The 22,426-nt window shown below is 44.4% G+C and overlaps 1 protein-coding gene across 1 annotated transcript in view; it reads left to right on the top strand.

Annotated features, from left to right (window-relative positions):
- Positions 1 to 22,426, top strand: part of Pitpnc1 (phosphatidylinositol transfer protein cytoplasmic 1) — a 245,535-nt gene that overhangs the window by 192,252 nt on the left and 30,857 nt on the right. Inside the window, exon 6 of the mRNA XM_074045478.1 lies at positions 4,220 to 4,315. Within this exon, the coding sequence (XP_073901579.1) occupies positions 4,220 to 4,315 (96 nt within the window). The remainder of the gene's footprint in view (positions 1 to 4,219; positions 4,316 to 22,426) is intronic.

The raw sequence follows: 22,426 nt of genomic DNA, 5'->3' as shown, positions 1-22,426 counted from the left end.
GCATATCGTCCTAACACAACCTCATCTGATCCTTCCCTGCACCTCACAGAGCTGCTATTGGACCAGAACTCTGGCAGTTGCTGCTGCATCTTCTGGGGGACCTCAAATGATCACTCTTGTCCAGTGTCATCCCAGCTAAGCTGTCTGTTTGTAACAGTGTTGGCGTCATTCTGGATCTTGCACTCACCTGAGCATGTCTTATCTTGCTGTGCCCTTCAGTTACTCCACCACAGTCCCTCTGTCCACCACCCAAGTTGACTTGCTATGCAGGCTGAAGGAACAAGCCAAGGAGCTAGATGTGGAGCCTAACATCTCCCAAGATCACTCTTCACATCACAGACTTCACTGAAAGGAGTTTTAGTGGTCATCCAGGTTACTTAATCTTCATCCTTGTTAGGGCCACAGATCTCTGTGGATAGTCAGAAAAACTCACCTGCCCGAATTGTGCATCCATCCTAAGATCTTTCACAGGCTCCCTGATGCCCATCCACCCAGACTAAGCTTTTTATTGTGTGGACACTGACATGAAGGCCCTCCCAAAAGATGCAGAGATCTGCCACAGCTTACACAGACAGAGAAGATAACTGGATTCAACTCGGCTCCCATTCCTACTATAGGACCCATCAGCCCATACAAGGAGTTTCCACTCTATGTTGAGCTCTCTTGGGAATTGTGGGAAATTAGAGTGCTTTCAATCAAGGAAATGGCGCTCAGATGTAGGAAAGGAAACTAAGGCCAGGAGGAAGCAAACTCCTCTTTGGAAAGTCGAAGCTAATGCCTTCAACTCTTCAGTAACCATTGTCAAGTGTTGAATGGTGCTCCGAGCACCACTGCAGGGCATCTCCTAAAATTGCAAATCAATCACTAGGAGATATTTTCTTTATTGGAAATGTAGACTATTTGTCATCTCATGCCTGAAAAGAATGTCGAGGTCCTCCAAGTGATCATCTGTGCCTTTGTTCAGGTGGAAGGGAACCCCTCCCCCCCACACAATGTTTACTCTGAAGTTGAAGTCATGCAGACTCTCTGGTGCTTGGTATTTCATGGACTTGGGCACAAGTTAAGCATCATGTTAATGAAGGAGACCAGAGGTCCTATCTAAATAGAAGGACTCAGCTGTTCACCAAAAGAACAAAAGAACCCAAGGCTTACAACATGCCCTGTGATGTCTGCCAGAACACCCATTTTCTAAGTAGCAGGAGGAGAACCATCTTTCTAGAAAGAAGCAGGAAGCATTTTACGGCGGATATTCATCTTCTCAGCTGGCTACTAAGAGGCAGCCTTTTATCACAGCGGAGCCTGGTTGTGCAGCCTGCAGGTTTGACCTCCATTCTACGCTTCTTTACTGACTGACTGACCTTAAGCAAAGCTCTTTACTCATTTAAGCCTGGGTTTTCTTATCTGAAAACTGAGAATAAGGGGCGCTCAGTGGTAGAGCTCTTGCCTAGCCTGTCAAAGTCCTGGGTTCGATCCCCAGCACCCTCACCCTACACACAGATACACACAGAAAAGAAAACAGGGACTAATATTATAATCCTCATAATGTTGAGTCAACATTAATGGCTCTTCTCCTAGATTTACAGCCTGTTCTTTTTGTTCTTTTGTAGTATTTACTTTATTCTGTCTTGTATTTTTGGTAAAAGCCTCCTAGTCTGTCTCTTCAACTAGATGGTGACTTTTTAAGGGCAGGAACTCAGGCCTCACTGTCTCTGTAATCCTCAAAGTCTGTGGCAACACGTACATGCAATGAATTTGTCAGTCCGGGCCCAAGCAGGAGACAGAAATCACACAATAATTTGAACAGAAGAAAGTAATAAGGACTTATTAATCTTTGATAGAAGCAACTATTGAGAGAGAAAGAAACCCCAAAGGGTTCCAGAAAGCTGAGAGAGAATCCAATGAAGGATGAACTTGGAAAGTTTTGCTTTCCATGGCTAGGGTTCCCATGTCACTGCACAAGGTGTGGTTGTAGCCCACAGGATGGTGGAGAAGTTCGCCAGTTTGCCTGAACCAAAGCTGGTCCAGTCACTGAGCAGTCAGAAAGTCACTGAGCAGCAGAAAGCCTTCTGGGGCACAAAAAAGATGAGGTTGGTGGACAGTTGTGCACTGGCACGTGCAAGGCCTGAAGGGCATGGTCCCTACATCAGGAGGGCCACTATGGCGTTGTTCCTGGGTCTGGGCCATGGCTGTAAGGGCATAAGCAAATCTGTCCTCTAGGCACACAGTGGGACAGAGCATCACTTAATGTCCCCACCACAGACTCTCCAGCCTCCAAGATCCACACCTAGCAGAGCAGCCCCTTCCTCCTATGGTGTCCCTTTGGTGCCCTCTACTGACAAGGCTTACATAGTGCTCACTCCAGAGGAGAAATGCTTACAGGGTCCAGTCCCTTATCACACCAGGGACTGAAGGGTAGAATTAGAGCTGAGAGGCAATAACATACCTGACACAACAGTGCTCAGAAAGTTTGAATTACATCAAGTAAAGCTCATGACCTGTCAGTAGTCCTCTCAATGTCTGCTTATTTCCCTTTCTTTGAATCCAATAGATTCTACCAATAAGTGCCAACTCTTTTTAACTTTACTCTCTAGAAGCTCGTTCCCCTCTGGGGTGTTCTATTTGTCTTCTTAATGAAACAAGTGCCTTTCTTCTCTTGGCTTACACTTGAAAGAGAGAAATAGAGGAAGGAAGGAAAGAGGGAGGGAGGGAAGGGGGGGAGAAAGAAAGAGGCAAAGAGAGAGAGAGAATGCCTGTGACTCACACAGTCTGAAACTCAGTATTTCATTTCACAACTTATTTCTCCACTCAAACTTGAACTTGTTTGTCTACTGTCTCTTTCATTTCTAGTCACTTCATCTGTCCCACCTAAACACGTTAGGAGGGTTCCAAAGCACTTGACTTTAAGAGGCAGAAGGAATCAGGGCTGATCTAAGAACCAGCCTGTCTCTGCCTTTCAGGAAACTACAGTGGCCATCTCAGGCCAGACTGGGGAGTCAATCTGGCCTCCAAGCAGTTAGAAGAAAATAGACCACAGAGCAGACAGCAGACTTGGAGGATAACTATCAGCACGAATGTTACTCAGAAAGCATTTGGAAAGGACTAACATTGTCACCTTGAGATGCAAGTGAAAAAGAGAGTATAGCAGGTAGAGTCCTCAGGTGCTGTCTTGTAGGAGGTCATGGTATTAATAAGCATCAAATTTGAGTCAAGGCAGTGTTCTCAGGCGTCAGCCATTCTGTCCTTCCAAAATATTCCATTCCTTTCTGAAGAGTCTGATGTAATTATTGTTAGCTGATGAGTCCCTGCAGGAACTAGCTCCGCAGTGAGGTGGGGATGCTGCTAAGACTTCCTCCGAGGGTAAAGTCATTTTCCAAACTTGGACTAGTTACTGTCCTTCACCACATTGCTCATCCTTTGGACCAAAAAAAAAGTGGCAAGGAGAAACACTAGAGGATCTTAGTCTGCCAAAGTTTATATGTATATATTGTGGGGTTTTGGGGGTTTTTTTTTTAGCATTTTTGAGGGGCAATTAATGGACATTCTGGACCAGTGGCAGGAAGACTGGCAGGAAGCCATCTCGGTATCTTACCAAGCTATATGTTGTTACATGTACCAAGGAAATTGTACCATTAAGTGATCAAGAAAAATACATGTTTACCCCTGGGCAATGGGGCCACGGTTTATCTTTTTGTTCATCTGTGTTTTCTGCGTTGAGCGTGCATTATTTGTGAAATTAAGTATATGTAATAATTTTTAATGAAAACGTGCACACATTTTTCTTCTCTAAATCTTGGGCTGTATCACTGGGTTTTATCTGAAATCTCACCCAACCTTTGGCCGTCTCTTCACCCCCTGCCCCCACCCTGTTCAGATAACTGCCAAACATTGGCAGACTTCAGTTTTGGAAGAGGTTTCTGGAAGAGATTTATTTCCTCATTCTTGAACTTCTAAAAACAGTCCGCTTTTTCTTCTACCCCTCACCACGTGGTGATGGATGCCATACCTGCCTCTGATGTGACAAAACCTAAGCGATGAATAAAAGCCTTTCATGATTCCTGCACATACTGTGGCAGGTGAAAGCTCTCGCCAGGGGTGCCAAGCCACGTGAGGCACGCTGTGGGGTGTTATTCTGCCTTGGGCATGGTTATACTGACCCACCAGCACCTTGGAGGATTTCCTTGGCATCACTAACCTTTGATATATGTCTCTGCCCTTTCAGATTTTTGACAATGAAGCCAAAGACCTGGAGAGAGAAGTTTGCTTTATTGATATTGCTTGTGATGAAATTCCAGAACGCTACTACAAAGAATCCGAGGTAAGCAGTAGATGGATGGCACGTGGAAGAGATTCATTTGTTCATTCAGCATTAACATAGATATATACATATATCTATGTTAAGTGTCTCCTAACCTGGGAGTCTTTCATCTGTCTTTGTGTTGGTGTCATATCTTGCTGGGTTCTTTAATAAGGTCTCAAAATTGAGACCTGTTTCTCAGGGCCCATCGCTGGCCCTGGTTGCTATTCTGTTTCCATTTAGCTTTCCATCTGTCCAACTCTGCCATCAGCGTGTGTTAAATCAATATTTAACATCCAACACACTGGCCTCTCTGAAAAAACCGTTCCCTGTCTCCCCAGCTGCATGCTCTGTGAGGGCATAGACTCGATATATATTTTTTGCTTTGATTTGGTTTTGGTTTTGATTTTTTTTGAGATAGGGTCTTACTGTATAGCCCAGGCTAGCCTCAACTCACGCTCCTCCTGCCTCAGCCTCTGAGTGCTGAGATTACAGTCATGCACCACTGCAACTCTCTCCTGAACTATATTTTATTTGTATCTTTGGAGTTTAACATAAAGAAAGCCCTCGATAAATCCTTAAAACTTTGATAGCTCGTGTTGACCGAGAACCATTCTCTCAAAAATAGCAGGCTCCTCCAGGAGGGCTTCTTTGTTCTTCTTGGCTGAGAATACATTTCAAAGAATAGCTTGCCCTCTGGTTTCTCCCCTACCAGAATCTGCCCTTTGATTTCCTGCTCCCTTTTTATTTTCTTGTAGTACAAGTCACCATTTATATTCTGTTAGTATTTTATTAATGGCCACTGATGGAACTTGAGTGACCTGCTTGTAAATACTGTCCCAGCCTGGTAATGACAACAGATGCAGGACTATTTTTGTTGTTTAGCATCACACAGCCAATCGCAATATGTTTGGAACCAGGGCCCTAGGCTTGTCCTTGAGCCGTCCACATAGACCTTGAAACTCTCTTCTCAGATTTATTAAGGCTGATTGAAAATGTAATAAATAAGCCTATTAAAAGTGAATTCCACAGGTCACACACAAACTGGGCTGCCCTGGGATTCAGATCTTCTGCCTCCACATTTTGAAATTCATTTAGATAGAAAAGTCTTACCTGGTCTTGAGCAGATGTATAGCTGCTTAATTGCAGGCTTGGGATCTTTAGTTGCTGTCCCTTAGAGGGCTAGAGTGACTCTGTCACACCGAGCATATTGTCACCATCAACTTATAGTACACTCTGCAGCCAACCACACCTGTGCACTTTTGGATAAACTCTCTTTGAGTAACGGTGCCAATGGGAAGGATAAAACAGGGCTCATCTGCCCTCCCCTTGTCTCCCTCTGCAACGAACGACACTTCTGTGGTTTCCTACCAAGCCCACAAGACTTACTGGGGCTTTGATAATAGTCAAAGCATTGGGGAAGTCGTTGTCCCATCTTTTCTATGTCTGTTGGTGCAGGGGACTACTCTCCTACCGGACAGACGTCTCTCTGGCAGCTCTGGTCTTCCAAGAAGGTAGTGATGCCAAAAAACTGAACTAATTTCAGCTCTTCTGCCCAGAATGCATTGGTGCGGTTCTGTGTGGTCCTTAGAGAGTGCCTTCTTAATTCAGCGGAAAGTCTTGGGACAAGTAGGGAATTTTTTTTTTTTCACTTCCTTGGACCATTGACTCAATCAACACTTTTATTTTTTTAATTTTTTTCATTGTATTCATTTTATTTTATTTTTTTTTAAGTTTGAATTTTTAGATCAGTACATTTATTTTATTATTTTTTTTATTATTCATATGTGCATACAATGCTTGGGGAAGTAGGGAATATTAATGAAGTCAACAAGTCTCCTTTAGGGTCATCAAGTACCTGGCTCATTTCCCTGTGCTTTCTACTCCCAAGAACCACTTCTAGAAGCTTCTTTTCATTTACAGACATTTGTGGAGCTCTCTCACAGATGCTTCAAAGAGTCATTCATGGACACATTCACACCTCTTTCCCTGGATCATAAAGTATTTTTCCCTGGAAGCAATCTGACCAAGGAAATGAGAGGTGAATAGTCACTTGTCCAATAAATGTTTACTGAATACTCACCAAGTATGACATAGGAGGTTAAGACAAGAGATAAGCCAATGAGCAAAAGAGATACTCAGGGTCCCTTCCCCCATGACACTTCCAATGTAGCAGGAGAACCAAACAGTAGAGAAATGATTTCATAGATACATACAGAGTTTAAAGTCTCAAGCACAAGCAGGAAGCACAGAAGAGTAGACTATAGTAGGGAAAGTGAAATGAAGAGTATGGGGTACTCTCTGTGGAATGTTCTGGAAGAAATGACACTGATGCTGAGCCCTGCAGGGTAAAAGAGTTGGGGGACAGCATTGTAAGCAGAGAGCACAATGTGCAGGAGCCCCATGGTTACATGTATGAAAGAAGGCCAATATGGTGCAGCATAGCCCAAAAATAAGACAAAGGGAGGTTGCAAAGGAGGAAGGGGTTATGTTAAGACATTTAGATTTTATTCAAGTACAATAGAATCTCTTTGAAGGGGTTGAAATTGGCACCCTATGGTCTGATTTATGCTTTTCAAAGATTATTTCAGATGACCAGTGCACTAGAGAAGGGAGGAGTGGAAATCAGGGGACTTCCAAGGTCATTGGAGTTATTTGAATCATTGGTTGCTTAGGTCACATGGTGGCTTGAACTGGGAGACTGACCACAGATTATTTTGATTTTTTTTTTTTTTTTTTTTTGAGACAGGGTCTCACTATGTAGCCTAGGCTGGACTTGAATCCCCAATCTTCCCACCTCTGCCTCCTGAGTGCTGGGATTGCAGGTGTGCATGATCACAACCCGGCTTGAGATATATTTTGAAGATAGAAGTGACAAGGATTGGTCATGGACTGCATATGGGGGTGAGAAAGAAGGAGGAGTCAGTTGACCCTAAGGATTCTGGTGTGGGCAACAGATAGATGGAAGTGCCATTCCTGAAATGGGAAGGTAAGAAGAGGAATAGATTTTAGAGGAAGGTGAGGTGAGTGAACTTGGAACATCTAGATGCCAGTGAACATCCAGAACAAAGAGAAATGGGTCTGGGGCTCAGGTGAGAGGTGTGGCCTGGAGAGAAAGTTGGCAAGAAGACATTTAGAATCCCGGGAATGGATGAGAGGGAGAAAGCCTAGAGTGTAATGGGTCCAAGCCTAAGGGAGACCAGGAAGAGGATGAGAGGCACCAGGAGTCTAGAGGAGTTAGGAGGAAGACAAAGAGGGTGTGTCAGGGAGTGCAAGTTGCAAGAGGAAGGAGAGGAGTCGGTTGTTCTGGATGCTGCAAGAGATCCAGGAAGATGGATGGAAGGTGAATGGAAATAGAATGACGCACACAGAATGGAAAACCGTCTTCTAGAACAGCTCTCACTGGGGGCAATTCTCCCCACAAAGACAATTGCCCCACAGCATAGCTGCTGGCATTTAGTGAGTAGAGGCTGGGGATACTGCTAAACATCACATAAAGCAAAGGACACCCCTTTATAAGAATTGTCTCCCCCAAATGTCAGTGGTGCTAGGCTAGGGAGCCCTGCTCTGGAGGAAGAGGTTGTTGGAGCTGAGTGGAGTTCTGGGTCCAGCTCTCACACAAAGAGGCACCTCTGACTGTCCTGGAATCTAAGGGTAACTTAATAGATGTGGAAGAAAAGGGTCCCGGAAGGCTCAGCCCTGCACACTCCTTGTCAAGTCCTGCTCCAGAGGACCTGCTGGCCCATGTCCCAGGAAGAATTCTTCCTCCATAAACCTGTCAATTCAACCGCAGAGGGCTGTAGGCATACTGTGGAGCCTGCAGTAAAAAGAATGTGTATGGGCTCCCTTGTGATTCCAGCCCACCATCATTGGACCCCCCGAATCCCAGGCTGTCATCGGAACTCACCATCCGGGAGAAGGATGAGTTTCCTAGGCTGTTTTGGTTGTGTATCTACTGTGAATATGCCAGAGACTGAAAATAAAAAAAGCTACAATTCAGATGGCACAGTGCGTTTCTACTCAGCACACTGTAAATAATTAACACCCTTCTCCCTCCCACAAGAGTGCCCTTCTAAAATGAAACCTGACCTTGTCACTCTGGTTAAAACCCCTCACCAGGCCTGCTTTAGAATTCAGCCCAAACACCAGGTCCCCTCGTGAGCTTTCTGAGCAAGTTTCCCCAAGCCACTCTCTGGTCTGTGGCTTCTAGATCATGGTAGCTTGTGTTGCATCATGGTAGATGGTGTTAGATCACACTGGCTCATGCCAGTTCGTGGTACATCGTGCTTGCTCATTGTAGATCACGTTAGAACATATTCAGCAGCGCTAACTCACGCTAGATCATGTTAGATCACTCTAGCTCGTGCCAGCTCACAGCATCGCCTGTGCTTCATGCAGACGAGAGCCACTTGTTCTTTATTCCCACACACTCAGGAGCTACCACAGCCCCAGCACTAAGCAGATGTTCCTTCAACGATTGTTGAATGAATGAGTGATGCACCAGGAGCTTTGTTTTTTCTTCCAGCAGTGACAATTTCAAAGCGAGTATTCTATCAAAGAAAATGAATTTGTTGCCATTAAGCTAACAGTTGTGAATCAGAGTTCTTTTTTTTAAATCCGAGGCTGACTGCCTTATGGGTTTTTTTCTTTCAATCCATCCTTGTCAGTTGGCCATGTCAGCATCCTATACAGGATCACACTTCCTGTGCTCGTGCGCAGAGCCCGAGATGTTTGATGCTAATGAATCCAGACCAGGGTTATCTGGGGCATACCTCCCCACCCAGCTACTGTCACACATGATGCCACTCAGGGTAAAGGAGGGGCTTGAAGCCTGTCTTTTCTTTTCCCGTTTCTCCCCGGAAACCTCCACGTATCTCTCTCATTAAGGTGACCAGAGCTGGAAATTTTCTACTGGCTGCCCTCTGCCTGACAACATTTGTGCCACCACTAACTAGGGATTCATAAGGACACTTTGGGGACTCAGGATCAGCTGATAGCCCCAGAACAGAACACTCCTTATTCACATTTTCTCAGTGTTGCTATTATCCAAATCAAAGGCTTGAGTTTCAGCTCCCAAGAACCTCTTAGCCTCAAGTTTTATTGCTCTATCAACTGGAGACTCCTGCAGGGAGCAGTTTCTCAAGTGGAGAGAACCTCCATTAGTCAGCGCAGACACCAAGACTCAAGAAAGTCAGAAAGGCCTGCACCAGGTTACACAGACAGCATACGTCAGCATGCCCAACAGCAGAGAGGAAAGCCGGGTGCCAGGCAGGTTGTGAGTGTGATGAGGCTAATGTGTGACTTCTGGCTTATGCCAAGATTTCCATCGTGACTCTGATGCTCTGCCAAGATTTCAAGGTGAAGATACTAGAGGAGGAACGAGGAGCTCTGCACGGTAAGTCGATAAGTCGTAGCATGTCTGCAGAGGGCACAGGCAGAGAGACTGTTCCCGGATGGCTGAGTTGGCAGCTTTGTGGTGTAAGGGCAAATCCCAACAGCCAGCCTGCAAAACAGTCCAATCTGGACAGTCTCAAAGTCAAGCTCAGAGAGATCTCCCTTGGAGGCCATTGGTATTAGCTCGTGGTCAAGTCTGGTACACCTGCTCCCCCCCGTCCACTAGGCTTTCATAGACCTTGGCTTCCGTGGTAACATGGGACATGACCAGAGAAAATGGTGCCTTACTGGTCTCCTCTGTGCTGTCCCTTGAAGCTCTGTCCCAGAGACACAGCTGGGCATGTGGAGGAACACATAGCTTCAGACATGCCTCCAGTACAAAGGTAGGAAAAGAAAAAGGAAATATAATTCTCTAGTGGGAAAAGTGGAGAAGTAGAGGACTTTCCTGTGTGTGTGCTTTGGCTTTCTGTTTGTTTGGTTGATTGGTTGGTTGGTTGGTTGGTTTTTGGAGACAAGGCCTTGCTATATTGGTCTCAAATTCCTCATCGTGCTGCTTTAGCCACCTGAATGCTAGGGATTATAAGAATGCACCACCATACCTGGCCTGCTTCCTTCCTTCCTTTCTTTCTTTTTCTTCCCTTTTCTTCTCCTTCCTTCCTTCCAGACAGGGTCATGCTTATGTAGAAATCCTTTTGACTCTGCCTCCCAAGTGCTGGGATTATGACATGTGCCACCATATCTAGCTCAATTGTATTTCTTTTTTTTTTCTTTTCCTTCTTTCTCCTTCTCTTTCTCCTTCTTCCTTCTCCTTCTTCTGGTTCTGGGGATCAAAGCCAGAGCCTTGCACATACTATGAACTGTTACATCCCCAGTTCTATGTTTCTGTGCCTTTTAAACTCTTCATTGATCTATGTAAATACAAAGCAATGGTTCTCCGAGAGGGATAGTTTGGCCTGCTGGGGACATCTGGCAATGTCTGGAGATACCTTTGATTGTCACAACTGGGGTATGGCATCTAATGGATAGAGGTCAGGAGTGCCACTAAACATGCTACATGCCCAGGACAGACCCTACAACATAATTGCCCAGCCCCAGTGTCAATTGTGCCAAGATCAGGACACCCCGAGATAGAGCAACCCAAGGAAAGGAAGCTTAGTAAAACCTCCCAGTAGCAAGACTCCAGTGAATGTCCCTAGTTAGCATTTATTAAGTGCTTATTTTGTGCTAGGCTCTGTGCTAAGGTACTGAGGAGATGAAGAGAAGCTCTCTGCTGCCTTTTAAACTTGATCTCCTTATTACACATAAAGGAAATCTCTCTCCCCATCATTTTAGAGGATGTAAAGGAGTCTCCATCTTACTAGTGATAGGGTGAGGTAATTTAGTATGGAAATTTATAAGATTTTAAACTTGAGTAGCAGTGAAGAAGAAAGAGTGACACAAGGCTGTCTTAGAATTATGGGCCCCAAACTGACCTAACTGAATATGTGACAGTGCAGAAGGGATTTTCTTTTTTTTTATTATTATTGTTTTATTATTCATATGTGCATACAAGGCTTGGGTCATTTCTCCCCCCTGCCCCCACCCTCTCCCTTACCACTCACTTTGCCCCCTCCCTCTCCCCCCTCACCCCCTCAATACCCAGCAGAAACTATTTTGCCCTTATTTCTAATTTTGTTGTAGAGAGAGTATAAGCAATAATAGGAAAGAACAAGGGTTTTTGCTGGTTGAGATAAGGATAGCTATACAGGGCATTGACTCACATTGATTTCCTGTGCGTGGGTGTTACCTTCTAGGTTAATTCTTTTTGATCTCACCTTTTCTCTAGTTCCTGGTCCCCTTTTCCTATGGCCTCAGTTGCTTTAAGGTATCTGCTTTAGTTTCTCTGCGTTAAGGGCAACAAATGCTAGCTAGTTTTTTAGGTGTCTTACCTATCCTCACCCCTCCCTTGTGTGCTCTCGCTTTTATCATGTGCTCAAAGTCCAATCCCCTTGTGTTTGCCCTTGATCTAATGTCCACATATGAGGGAGAACGTACGATTTTTGGTCTTTTGGGCCAGGCTAACCTTACTCAGAATAATGTTCTCCAGTTCCATCCATTTACCAGCGAATGATAACATTTTGTTCTTCTTCATAGCTGCATAAAATTCCATTGTGTATAGATACCACATTTTCTTAATCCATTCGTCAGTGGTGGGGCATCTCGGCTGTTTCCATAACTTGGCTATTGTGAATAGTGCTGCAATAAACATGGGTGTGCAGGTGCCTCTGGAGTAACCTGTGTCACAGTCTTTTGGGTATCAGAGGGGATTTTCAAAAGCAGTTTGATTTAGATTTTCCCCTTGTCTTGGGTGACTGAGGTGACACTTTTAAAACTCAGTCTTCAGGTCCTTGGATTACAGTTTCCCTGGTCCAAGAAAACTTTGGAAACCAGCTTACTGGTTTTACCAATCTAAATGTTACCTGAATTCGCTCTTAAGGGAGAGAGAACAGAACAAAGAGAGACGCATCTAACTTTTCCAATAACTGTCAAGGGTGAGAGATTAAGTGCTATTTGCTAAGTACAGTGGGCGCCCAGAAAGGGAACAGAGAGACCCAGTGAGTAAATATTGTCGTCCTTAGCTGTACCCTTCAACACAAAAGTGCTTCCTCCAAACCACTCGGCTCCCTCAAATTAAAAATATTTTCATTTGGGCCTGCATCTTGTCAATGTAAGGTGCTAAAGATTTTCAATTATCTCCAAATGGCTAGATTTAACACAGCTGCCTCTTGCTTGGGTGCATGGTTAAGTTCAGTTTGTTGTTGTGTTGTTATTACCATTTTTTCTTCTTCCCCTCAGTCCATCTGTTTCTTTCTGAGAGGAACGCAGCTGTTTTGTGATGGGTTCCAACTTACTGGGGTCTGGGTGCCTCCTGGGTAATAACAGGACTCACTACATCTTGGTGTGGTTATAGAGAAGAAGGTTCCATGGTCAAAGTGGCCCTCCTGGGTGAGAGTCTTAAAAACCAGGGTAGGAAGCCTCTCATCCCAGGGAGGGTCCACATCAATTGCTGCATAGGAAATTCTTGAGCTGTCCCATTTGCAGGATCTAGATGATGCTGTTAGAAACCAAGGGGGAAAGAGCTCGAAGATGTGGCTGAGTGGTAGAGCACTTGCCTAACACACTCAAGGCTCTGGGTTCAATCCAACATCACTGCACCAAAAAAAAAGAAAAAAAAGAAGAGGGAAGCTAGGCATGATGGTGCATGCCTATAATCCCAGCACTCAGGAGGCTGGGGTGGGAGGATCTTGAGTTTGAGGCTAACATGGGCTACATAGTGTGAACCAACCTGAAAAGAAAAGAACTCAAGAAGGAAGTGCTTGTTGACCATGCCTGAGCAGTTGGTCCTAGGGACAACCACAGGGAGAATATTTTTCAGGGCTGGTTCTCTCACCTGCTTCCTCAGCAATGCAAATATCATTTTCTCAGTGGTTCCTTCTCTGAAGGTCACAGTGGAGCCCAGCACAGGACCTGTGACACCCTCTTGTGTGTGCAGAAAGAGCCTGGACAACCTCTTGGGAAACTGGCTTGCTTTTTCTTTCTCCCCTTCCACCATTCCTTTCCATGTTGGGTGACATTCTGTACATCTCTCCAAGGTCACAGCATTGAAAAGGAATAGGTCTCAGACCCAGCAAGAGGCTTAGGAGATGTTTGCGTGGCTACCTGTATTCACGTGTGGGAATCTGGTCAGCCTGGCCAAGGGGGCTAGAGGTGTCTGCCATTCCAAACAGATCTTTTTGAGGACTTGGTGCAAGGCATTGAGTGGAGAATACAGGGATAAAAGGAAAAGTAAGACACTTGTTCATCTTGTAAGAGGCTCACAGTCTGATTGAGAGAATAAAGTATAAAACACAAAAGGCCAAATGACAGTTCAGTGTGAGAAATGCTCCCCTGAATCTCAAGCCCATGGTCACCCCCAAAAGATTCAAAGGCAGAGTCTGCCATATAAACAGGAGCCATAGGGGCAGGCTTTAGAGGGAAGGTGGAATCTGAGCTGGACCTTTGGGAAAAAAAGATTTATCTTTATTATTTGCTCACAAATTAAGACATGATCCTTATTAAAATAATTCCATCATAACACAAAACCAAGGACATCAAAAGAACAAGTGTCGGGCTGGGGTGTAGCTCACTTGTAAAGCATGTGTTTAGCATTTGTAAAGCCCCAGGTTCCATTCTAGCAGCCCCCCCAAAAAAAGTGGGATAGCACAAATAGGATCCCTCGTCACAGAGAGAGCTGTTGTTAGAGTTGGTGTTTGTGGGGCTTAATATCTAAACATAATACAGAGATAGCATTATTTTATAAAAACCAGCTGACACTGCACACACCCCTCCAACAGCATTATCTCACTAACGATATGAGCGTGTCTTCCTGTGGCACTCACACTTCAAGCAGGTGTGAAGTAGCTCTGTAATGTGTCATCTTTCTACCATTCTCCATGTGGTAGACACTTCTTCTGATAATAGCAAGCAGCAGTCCTAGATATCTTTTGGGTGTTGTTCTAATGTTTCTGAAGAGTAGATTCTAAAAGTGAAATTTTTACGTCAATGGGGTGAAATCCTCCTAGCTAAATAGCCAGGTTACCCCCTGACTCATACTTACATGGGAACAAACTAAAGATTGACAATGAGTGACATTGAATAGACAGTAGGAAATGGGATAAGAGTAGGGAATCAGGGAGTAACTGTTCCACTGAGGCAGAAGAGAAAACCTTGAATGTCATGCCAAGGAATCTGGACTTTATTCTGCAGGTAACAGAGGTCTTTCAAAGCAGGGGTCATCAACAGCTGCAAGGGGACTCCCATTTGTGACCTCTCAGAAAGACTGGCTTTACTGGGATGGTGAGAGCAGGCTCCCAGATGCCAAAATATTTAGAGCCCTCCAAGGCCATTAACCCATTCCTCTCCATCTTTCACCTTTCTCTTTCATGAACAACTTGTTGTCATCCATCCTGACAACAATATTTTGTTCTTGAGTACTAAGATTTGGAAATAAAGGGAGATTAAATGGAAATCCAGTCTCCAGCCACCCTGGCTGCATCATTTCTAGAATAACTGGCAGCTCACTTCAAGGAACAGATAGGTATTCTCTATCAAGCCTCCTTCCTTCCAAATCCAAGGAAGTGGGAATGCCAGGTCTTGCTGAAGTATCATGCCTAGTGCTGGGCTTCAAAACCACGACTCCTGTCTTATCCTAATAACAAGGCGCTCCCATGGAGTTCTGAGCAAAGCCGGTTTTTATTGGGAAAACCAGGAAAATGGTCATGCCCAATTCCATCCTAGAGAAAGAATTTTAAGGTGTTTTTCCCTAAAAGGAAAAATAAAACTGCTTCATAATTTGTATGAATGAGGTTCCCCCCGACCCCATCCTGCCCCGCCAGCTCGGTGCCGAGAACAGCAGTTGCAAATCTTACCAATTGAATTTGGTAGCAAAATACCAGACCAAGTAAGTCAAACAAAATCAAGGCAAATGAATCTCTAAATGCCAAATCAAAACCAGACACTAAGTCTCTGCCAAGAATGAAATTGTTGATTGTGGCATTGGGTCACCGCATCAATAGAATGAGCCCCTTGGGCAGGAGGGTACAGCTCAGATTGTGTGCTTAGTATACACAAGGCCCTGGGTTCAATCCCCAGCATCCACCTCCCCAAAAATATAGCTGAGAAAGAGCCTTTAGGGAAGTGGCTCTCTGCTTCAAAAGGAACAGACCAGAGAAGGAGGAATTCATCCGTGCAAAACACCCATAGGACAGAGAAACAACTGGGCTTGTTTTAGAGGGAGCTGTGCAAAATATAACTTCCAGAATCCCTGGATCGGGTTCCGACTCACACTCTATGTCTAAATGACTCACCCGAACATGATGAGGGGCTCTGGCTTCCAGATGATCACAGCCATTGCACTTCATCATCGATTCTGTATCTTGAACCCTGTCTTCCCTTCTAAAGAGTGAAGGGCCTAGGCCATGGCTCAAGTGGGAGAGCACTCGCCTAGCAGGTACGAGGCCCTGAGTTCAAACCCCAGTACCACAGAAGAGTGGGTGGATGGATGGAGAAATGAGATAACATGACATCCAAGGCAAGACAAGTCATGCAAAGTGCCCAGTCCCTGGCATTGCTTTGACTCTGCCACTGAGATCTGCAGATGGGTTGCCAGGCCTGTGGCTCAGTAGCAGCCAGGAGCCTTTGGAAGGTGGCTGTCCTGAGGGGGGGGGTCTCTGGAAGTTGGTTTGTTTGTGTGTTGCTTTTCACTTGTCAACATGACTAGGAAAGAGGGGCAGAAGTAGGATTCTGGCATCTCCCATTCTTAGGATCTCAAAATCCCTTTCAGGCTCCAGCAAGAGCCTTCAGAAACTAAAAATATGCTATTATTCCTGTAAGTGTTTAACCTGAATTCCGAATGGTATCTATCGGATCCCTCACCTCTAAGGAACCTTAGAAGTTTCATTCACTGTTGTGCCAAGTTTGGGCAGTCTGTGCCATGGAGTCCCAGGATGGTACCTGTCTTAGCCCGTTTTCTGCTGCTATAACAGAATACCACAGACTGGGTAATTTAGAGACAACAGAAGTTTATTTTGCTCATGATTCTGAAGGCTAGGAAGTCCAAGAGCATGGGACTGGCATTGGTGACGGCTTTGTGCTGCATCACAACATGGCAGAAGAGCAAGGGAACCCATGCAAAACAGAAGGAGGTGGGCAAGAGAAGGCTGAATTTACAACAAGACCCACTCTTGCCATCACTAACATACTCCGATGGTAATGACATTAATTATCTTTTTTTTTTTTTTTTTGGCAGAACTGGGATTTAAACTCAAGTGTTTACCACTTGAATATGCCCCCAGCCCTTTTTGTTTTGGTTTGTTTTTCAGACAGGGTCTTTCACTAACTTTGCCCCGCCGGTCTCAGACTGTGATCCTCCTACTTCCGCCTCTGGAGTACTGGGATTTCAGACGTGTACCATCATGCCCAGCTTAATTACCTCTTAATGGTCCCTTAATCTCTTAATACTCTTGCAATGGCAACTAAATGTCAATATGAGATTGGAGGGGGCATTTGAAACACAGCATAACCATAAAGTTCCTCTATTGTGCACCTTCTTACCAGGTATACTTAAGAAAAAAATATAACATTTAAGACTTTGAAAGAAGGAAGCAGGAGCCAAGGGCCTGAGGCTCTCAGGCAAAGGTGAACAAATGCGACCATGCTCTTTGATTCTATCTAGTGGAGGAACCTTCCTCTGTACCTTCAAGAAAACAGGCAAGGCACCAGCCTTTGCTGTTTTTAGTCTTGTTAAATTGAAACACCAGAACTTCTTGACCCTTAGCACAGAGATTCCAAGTAAGGTCAGACTTATCTAGAGAGCTTTAAGGGTTAAAAAAAAAAGGCAATACCAGAGCCCCACCTTAGACCATCCACACTAGACTCACTAGGATATAGGATGGGACCTAGCCAGTGTACCCCATTTGGGGAAATGGCCTCAGAGCAAAACTTCCCAACTTTTTTCAGGCATGACCTGTGGCAAATGGTCAGTTTTGATTGGCACATTGCGGAGGAGCTACTGGTTGGAGATGACCAACCCCCAGGGCCAAGGGAGTAGAATCTTGTCACATCTACTAGCTGTTCCAGGTATGGGAGCTTTGACTAAAAGAGCTCCATTTACCGTGTTCAAGGCATTTTGTTTCTTGGTAGTACTGTGGTTTGAACTCAGGGTAAGCAGGCAAACTGCCACATGAGCCACTCCACCAGCCCCCTGTGTTCAAGATTTAGCCATTTTATTGAGACTTAATTTGAGAGGGGGACATAACAGTATAAGCCTAAAGGCTGCCTATTCCTCTACTAGAGGAGGAAAATCAGTGTCATTTAATTTCATTCCCTGCTTTTGGGAATCTGATACCATCGTGGGGTCAGGACCAGCATCCTCCTTGCTAGTGCTAACTATCATGTACATATGCTTATTCGTATACATCGTATACATACTCATATGCATCACATACATGTGCAGTTTTTCTCCCAGGCTGCCTCAGAGCTGGGTAGCTTCAGACTTGCTCTCGTGTGAGCTTATGTCTTCCGTCAGCAGCTAAGACTGTGATGTTGGAAGTGGTGTTTTTCCCCTTGAGTAATACGACCTGACCCAGTGATTGTCTCCTGTACTTCTTCTGTTTATTCAGACTCCAAGTGCAATTGTTCAGCTTCAGCTCCAAAAATACCCAGGGAAGAATAGATGTTATTAAGGTGCTTGTCTTCATCTTTCACTGTTAAAGGGCTCAGAGAAAGGCACACAATTTCCAGCTCATTAACTTAGGCCTTAGAATTTGCAACAGATTTCTCACAGGCTTGCTAAACCTAGCATTAGAGGGCCAGGAGCTAACTTTTCAGAAAACGAAATGCTAATGTGAAGTTGTTTTATTTGTTGTTTCATTTAATCCTAACAATCTTAAAAAAATAGATATTGTCTCCATTTTATAAGTAAGGAAACTGAGACTCAGTCTAAGTAACTTGCTGGAAGTTCCAGGAAAGCTGGATTCAAACTCCAACAAGTGCAACCCCAAACATGGTGTTTCCCCCCACATCAAGCTCAATCCTTCAGGTAAAGCTGGAGGTATGAACAGCTGTTATCTTTGAAAATCACTTTAAGAGATCATTCCCCTACATGTATCTCTCTAATCTCAAGCCTCACTGGCCTTACAACTTCAGGGTCTTGGGGAAAGATTGGCCTTTCCTACCCCTTGGTTACCTGATCTAATGGAAGGCCACTCCCCATCCTTTGGGGAAAATTACCTCCAGAAAATAAGTGGACTAGCCAAAACATGCTTGCATGTGGAAAAACACAAAAACCAGCTATCGGACAACTAAATAATACAGAAACCCATTATAGAAAGGAAAAAATAGTCATAACCCCCAAAGAATAAATTCACAGACCCCAGGTTGGGAAATATTCCTTTTCTCATTTTGTCATCCCCACACTAGTTTTGGAGCTAAATAACTTAACTTGGTTCACACAACAGTTGATGGTGACAGAATTCAAATCCAGGGGTGTCTCATTCCAAAGTCTTTCAGTTCCTCTTCAGTTGTGCTTTCTCCAAACCTAAAACCCCACAGAGGTGCTCCCAGGAATGTGAAATACCATGTCAAACAATGAAGGCTGAAACAGCCCAAGGATCCATATTTATCATTTATACCTGCCTTCTGTACTGGGATTCCAAGTAGTGTCACATTCGGAATAGCAAGATGAGTTCTAAAGCTGAAATAAGTTTACAATCTATCCAGTTGTAAGAATGGAAATTCTTTATTGTCTTCAAATTACAGATTTGTTGGCTTTTTGAACATCTCTATGCCAGATCAACAAGTCAGAGGTCCAACTTTCCTAAAATACACCGTACATGAGGGCTACAGTTAAGGACAGTTAATCCAGTGCATATCCCTGTTGCAACTTGTAAAAAGTATTTGTGAGTCTACTATCAGCTTTCGATTTAATAAATTCACACTGTCTATGAGCCAAATTGTATATTGTTAGTATGGATTGAAGCTACTGATGCCTCTTGATAGCCTGTGACCAATGAATACTGCTAAAATCAGAGTGGGTTAGGGACAATTCAAAGGGCAGTCCAGTTCAAAGGCTGCAAGCCCAGCTGGGTCCTATCAGGCTTCCTTAATGGGAGGGGCTTGGCTCAGTGGCCATAGAAGAATAGGGTTCCTGCCTCTCACTGTCACATATTCTAAGGTGGGGTCCTTTCCAGTGTGCTCTTGAATAACCTTGTTGACTTTGATTGGAGGTGACCTTGGTATCTGTTAGTGTTATGTGACAGGATATGAAGGAGATACCTCTTGTTACACTTGAAGGGACACAGGCCCACAGTTGGGACTAAACAGGAATGCTGGCCCTACATTCTTCAGACAGCTGCTGATCGCCGGGGCCAGGTGAGGAGATGGGCCTCTCACCACTGTTCTGGCCATCTGGCTCTCCGTATACTGGCTATATATGGAGATGGAGGAGCGGAGCTCTCACAGTCACTGCCCATATGTCCCTTGCCTAACCCTAAAGCCATGCAACAGGAGTCTTCTAAGACAGTCGACTGTAGAAATTGGGGACCATCTGCACAACATCTGACTGTTCTCTGAACCAGGAACATGAAGGCTCTCCCTTGGCACCACCATCCTAGAAGACTAAATAAGATTGATAATTGTCTCTGGAAGTTTGCAGGGGAACATAGAAATTGGTGCCTGCTGCCCATCTGGAAATTTCCAAAAGAGGGGACTTGTAGAAAGAGTCCATGACTAGAGCTGAGATGGAGCCAAGGGAAAGTGAGTCAGGAGTAATATGGGAGAGAATCCCCTGGGCATTATTCATGATGAGAACAATAGCATACCACATGATAGGTTCGTTATAAGGACTTTCTGGGGTATTCCTCTGACACCAGCCAATTCTCAAGTTCCTCAATTCTGACACCTTCTACCTGGGATTATCATCAGATCCCAGAAATGAAAGAGCTCAGACCTCCCCCACAAAACTGCCCACACTCTGACTGACCAAGTATAAATCAGGGCTTCCCACAACTCCTTCAGGTTCAATAATTTGCTAGTAAGGATTATAGAACTCAGGAAAACGCTTTACTTACATTTACTGGTTTATGATAAAGGATACTAAGCTGGAATAACCAAACAGAAGAGGTTCCTAGGACGAGGTCCTGCAGGTAGAGGGAGCTTATGCAACTGCCAAGCCCTCTGTGGGTGCTCCACTTCCACAGTTTTGATCTGGAATGCCACACAAAGACCCAGGTGTTAAAGGCTTAGCCCACAGCTTGGCACTAATGGAAGATAACGAAACCTCTAAGAGGTGGGGCCTAGTGAGAAGAAGTTAGGTCACTGGGGCACGAAGGGCCTATTGGAACCTGACCACCATGAAGTGAACAGGCCTCTTCTGTCATGTGCACCCACCATGATGTACAGTGCAGCCAAAGGCTCAAAGCAACAGGGCCAAGTGACCATGGGCTGAAACCTCTGAAGCCATGACCCAAAATAAACCTTTCCTCCTTGTAAGTTGTTTATCTCAGGTATTTTGTCACATAATGAAAAACTAACACACCTGACCTCCTGGGAAGCCAGTATGTTCTCCCCAGAGGTCAGTGGGTGGAACTGAAAGTTCTTACCCTTTAATCACTTGGTTGTTCTGATGACCAGCTCCATCCTGATGCTATGCAGGGGCGCCACCACTAGTCACCTCATTAGAATAAACTCAGGTATGATGGAAGAGGATCCTTTTGAAGTGCAAAGACACTGCAACCTCAGAAAATGCCAAGGACTTCAGAAACTCTGTCCTTACACCACATGGACTAAATCAAAGAACATGTCTAAGGAACTGGGCACAGGCTCTGTCTGCAGCAAGCCCTTAAACATTAATTCATATGGTTCTTTTCCCTCCTTCCATCTTTGACTTTCTTTGACCACCTCTCTTGGGGTTCCCTTTTGCTGTAGTTTTCCCAGCCCCTAGAAAACATCAACAGTGGCTAGAACTTGCAGATTCTTAATTTCTTTTGCAATATGAGCCCAAATTCCCCATTTTCATACTCCCTCTTCATAGAATAGTAAGTTTCGAGTGTTTCTGGTCCTAAATTTTTACTGAGAAGACAGCAAAACACACATGAAACACTCTGCCTACCATGATCACCTTTTTCTCTGTTTTTCTACATGTCAGATGTACCTTAGAGGTCACTTTGCAGAGGAACAGCACCCATCACTGTGTTTGGGGTACATTTTGGTGCTGAGAGCAAAGGCTTTAAAAATAGCACTTTAGGTATTAACTGCTAACGAAGCAAGAATGGGCTCTTCTGGCCATATTTGCATTTAGGCTTTTTTTCTTTAAGCTGATGTGTTACAGTTGACCTTTTAAGTAAAGTCTAGGTTAGTTCTCAAGTACACTCTGAAAGCTTTTATGTTTAGTTTTGTTTTTTAAGAGCTTTATTGAGCTGTAGATCACAAACCATACAAGTCACCCATTTGAGTGTACATATCAACGGATACGTATAACCATCACTTGTGTTCACATTTAAAACATTTGCATCACCTTAAAAAGAAATCCCATACACTTTTGCTATCCCCTGCCTGCGTGCCCTTATCCTCACTTCTACCCCAGTCCTACACAAGTAGTGAACTACTTCCTGTCCCCCAGAGCTCCTTATTCTGAACAGCTCTTATGAGTGAGACGCTTACTATGTGGTCTTTGGGGAGCAGCTTCTTTGAAAGCTCTTTGCGTTTATGTGTATCCCTCCTAGGATTCAAGTTCAAAGATACCTTCTGCTAAATTCAGGGCTAAACTTTATCTGGTGGAATGGTCATTTGTTGGAGGGGAATGAGAATAAGATCTGTATTACCTTTGAAATCTCCAGAAAAAGTCCCAGAATGCAGGACAAAGATGTTACCATGTGAAGCAGATGGTTAGTATTGTCTTATTATTGATCATTATAGTTACGTAACATAGCTATTGCTGCCTGGAGTTCCTGCTTAGCCTTCTTTCATTTAACATTTATCCAAAACTTCTAATTTCAATTAACAGAGCAGGCCCCTGTTGGTTATTGTCCTTTGTGGTTCAAATTGCAAGTATAATTAATCACAGAGACTTCCCAGCTCAGGAAAGTCAGTTGAATATTGCCTCTAAGATGCAGACTCTGCTCCAGCTGGACCAAGGTCCCCGTGGGCTTCTCTACGCACCTC

This window comes from Castor canadensis, chromosome 11 (genome assembly GCF_047511655.1).
Source record: "Castor canadensis chromosome 11, mCasCan1.hap1v2, whole genome shotgun sequence".
Lineage (NCBI taxonomy): Eukaryota > Metazoa > Chordata > Mammalia > Rodentia > Castoridae > Castor > Castor canadensis.
This window is presented reverse-complemented; position numbering and strand designations above follow the sequence as displayed.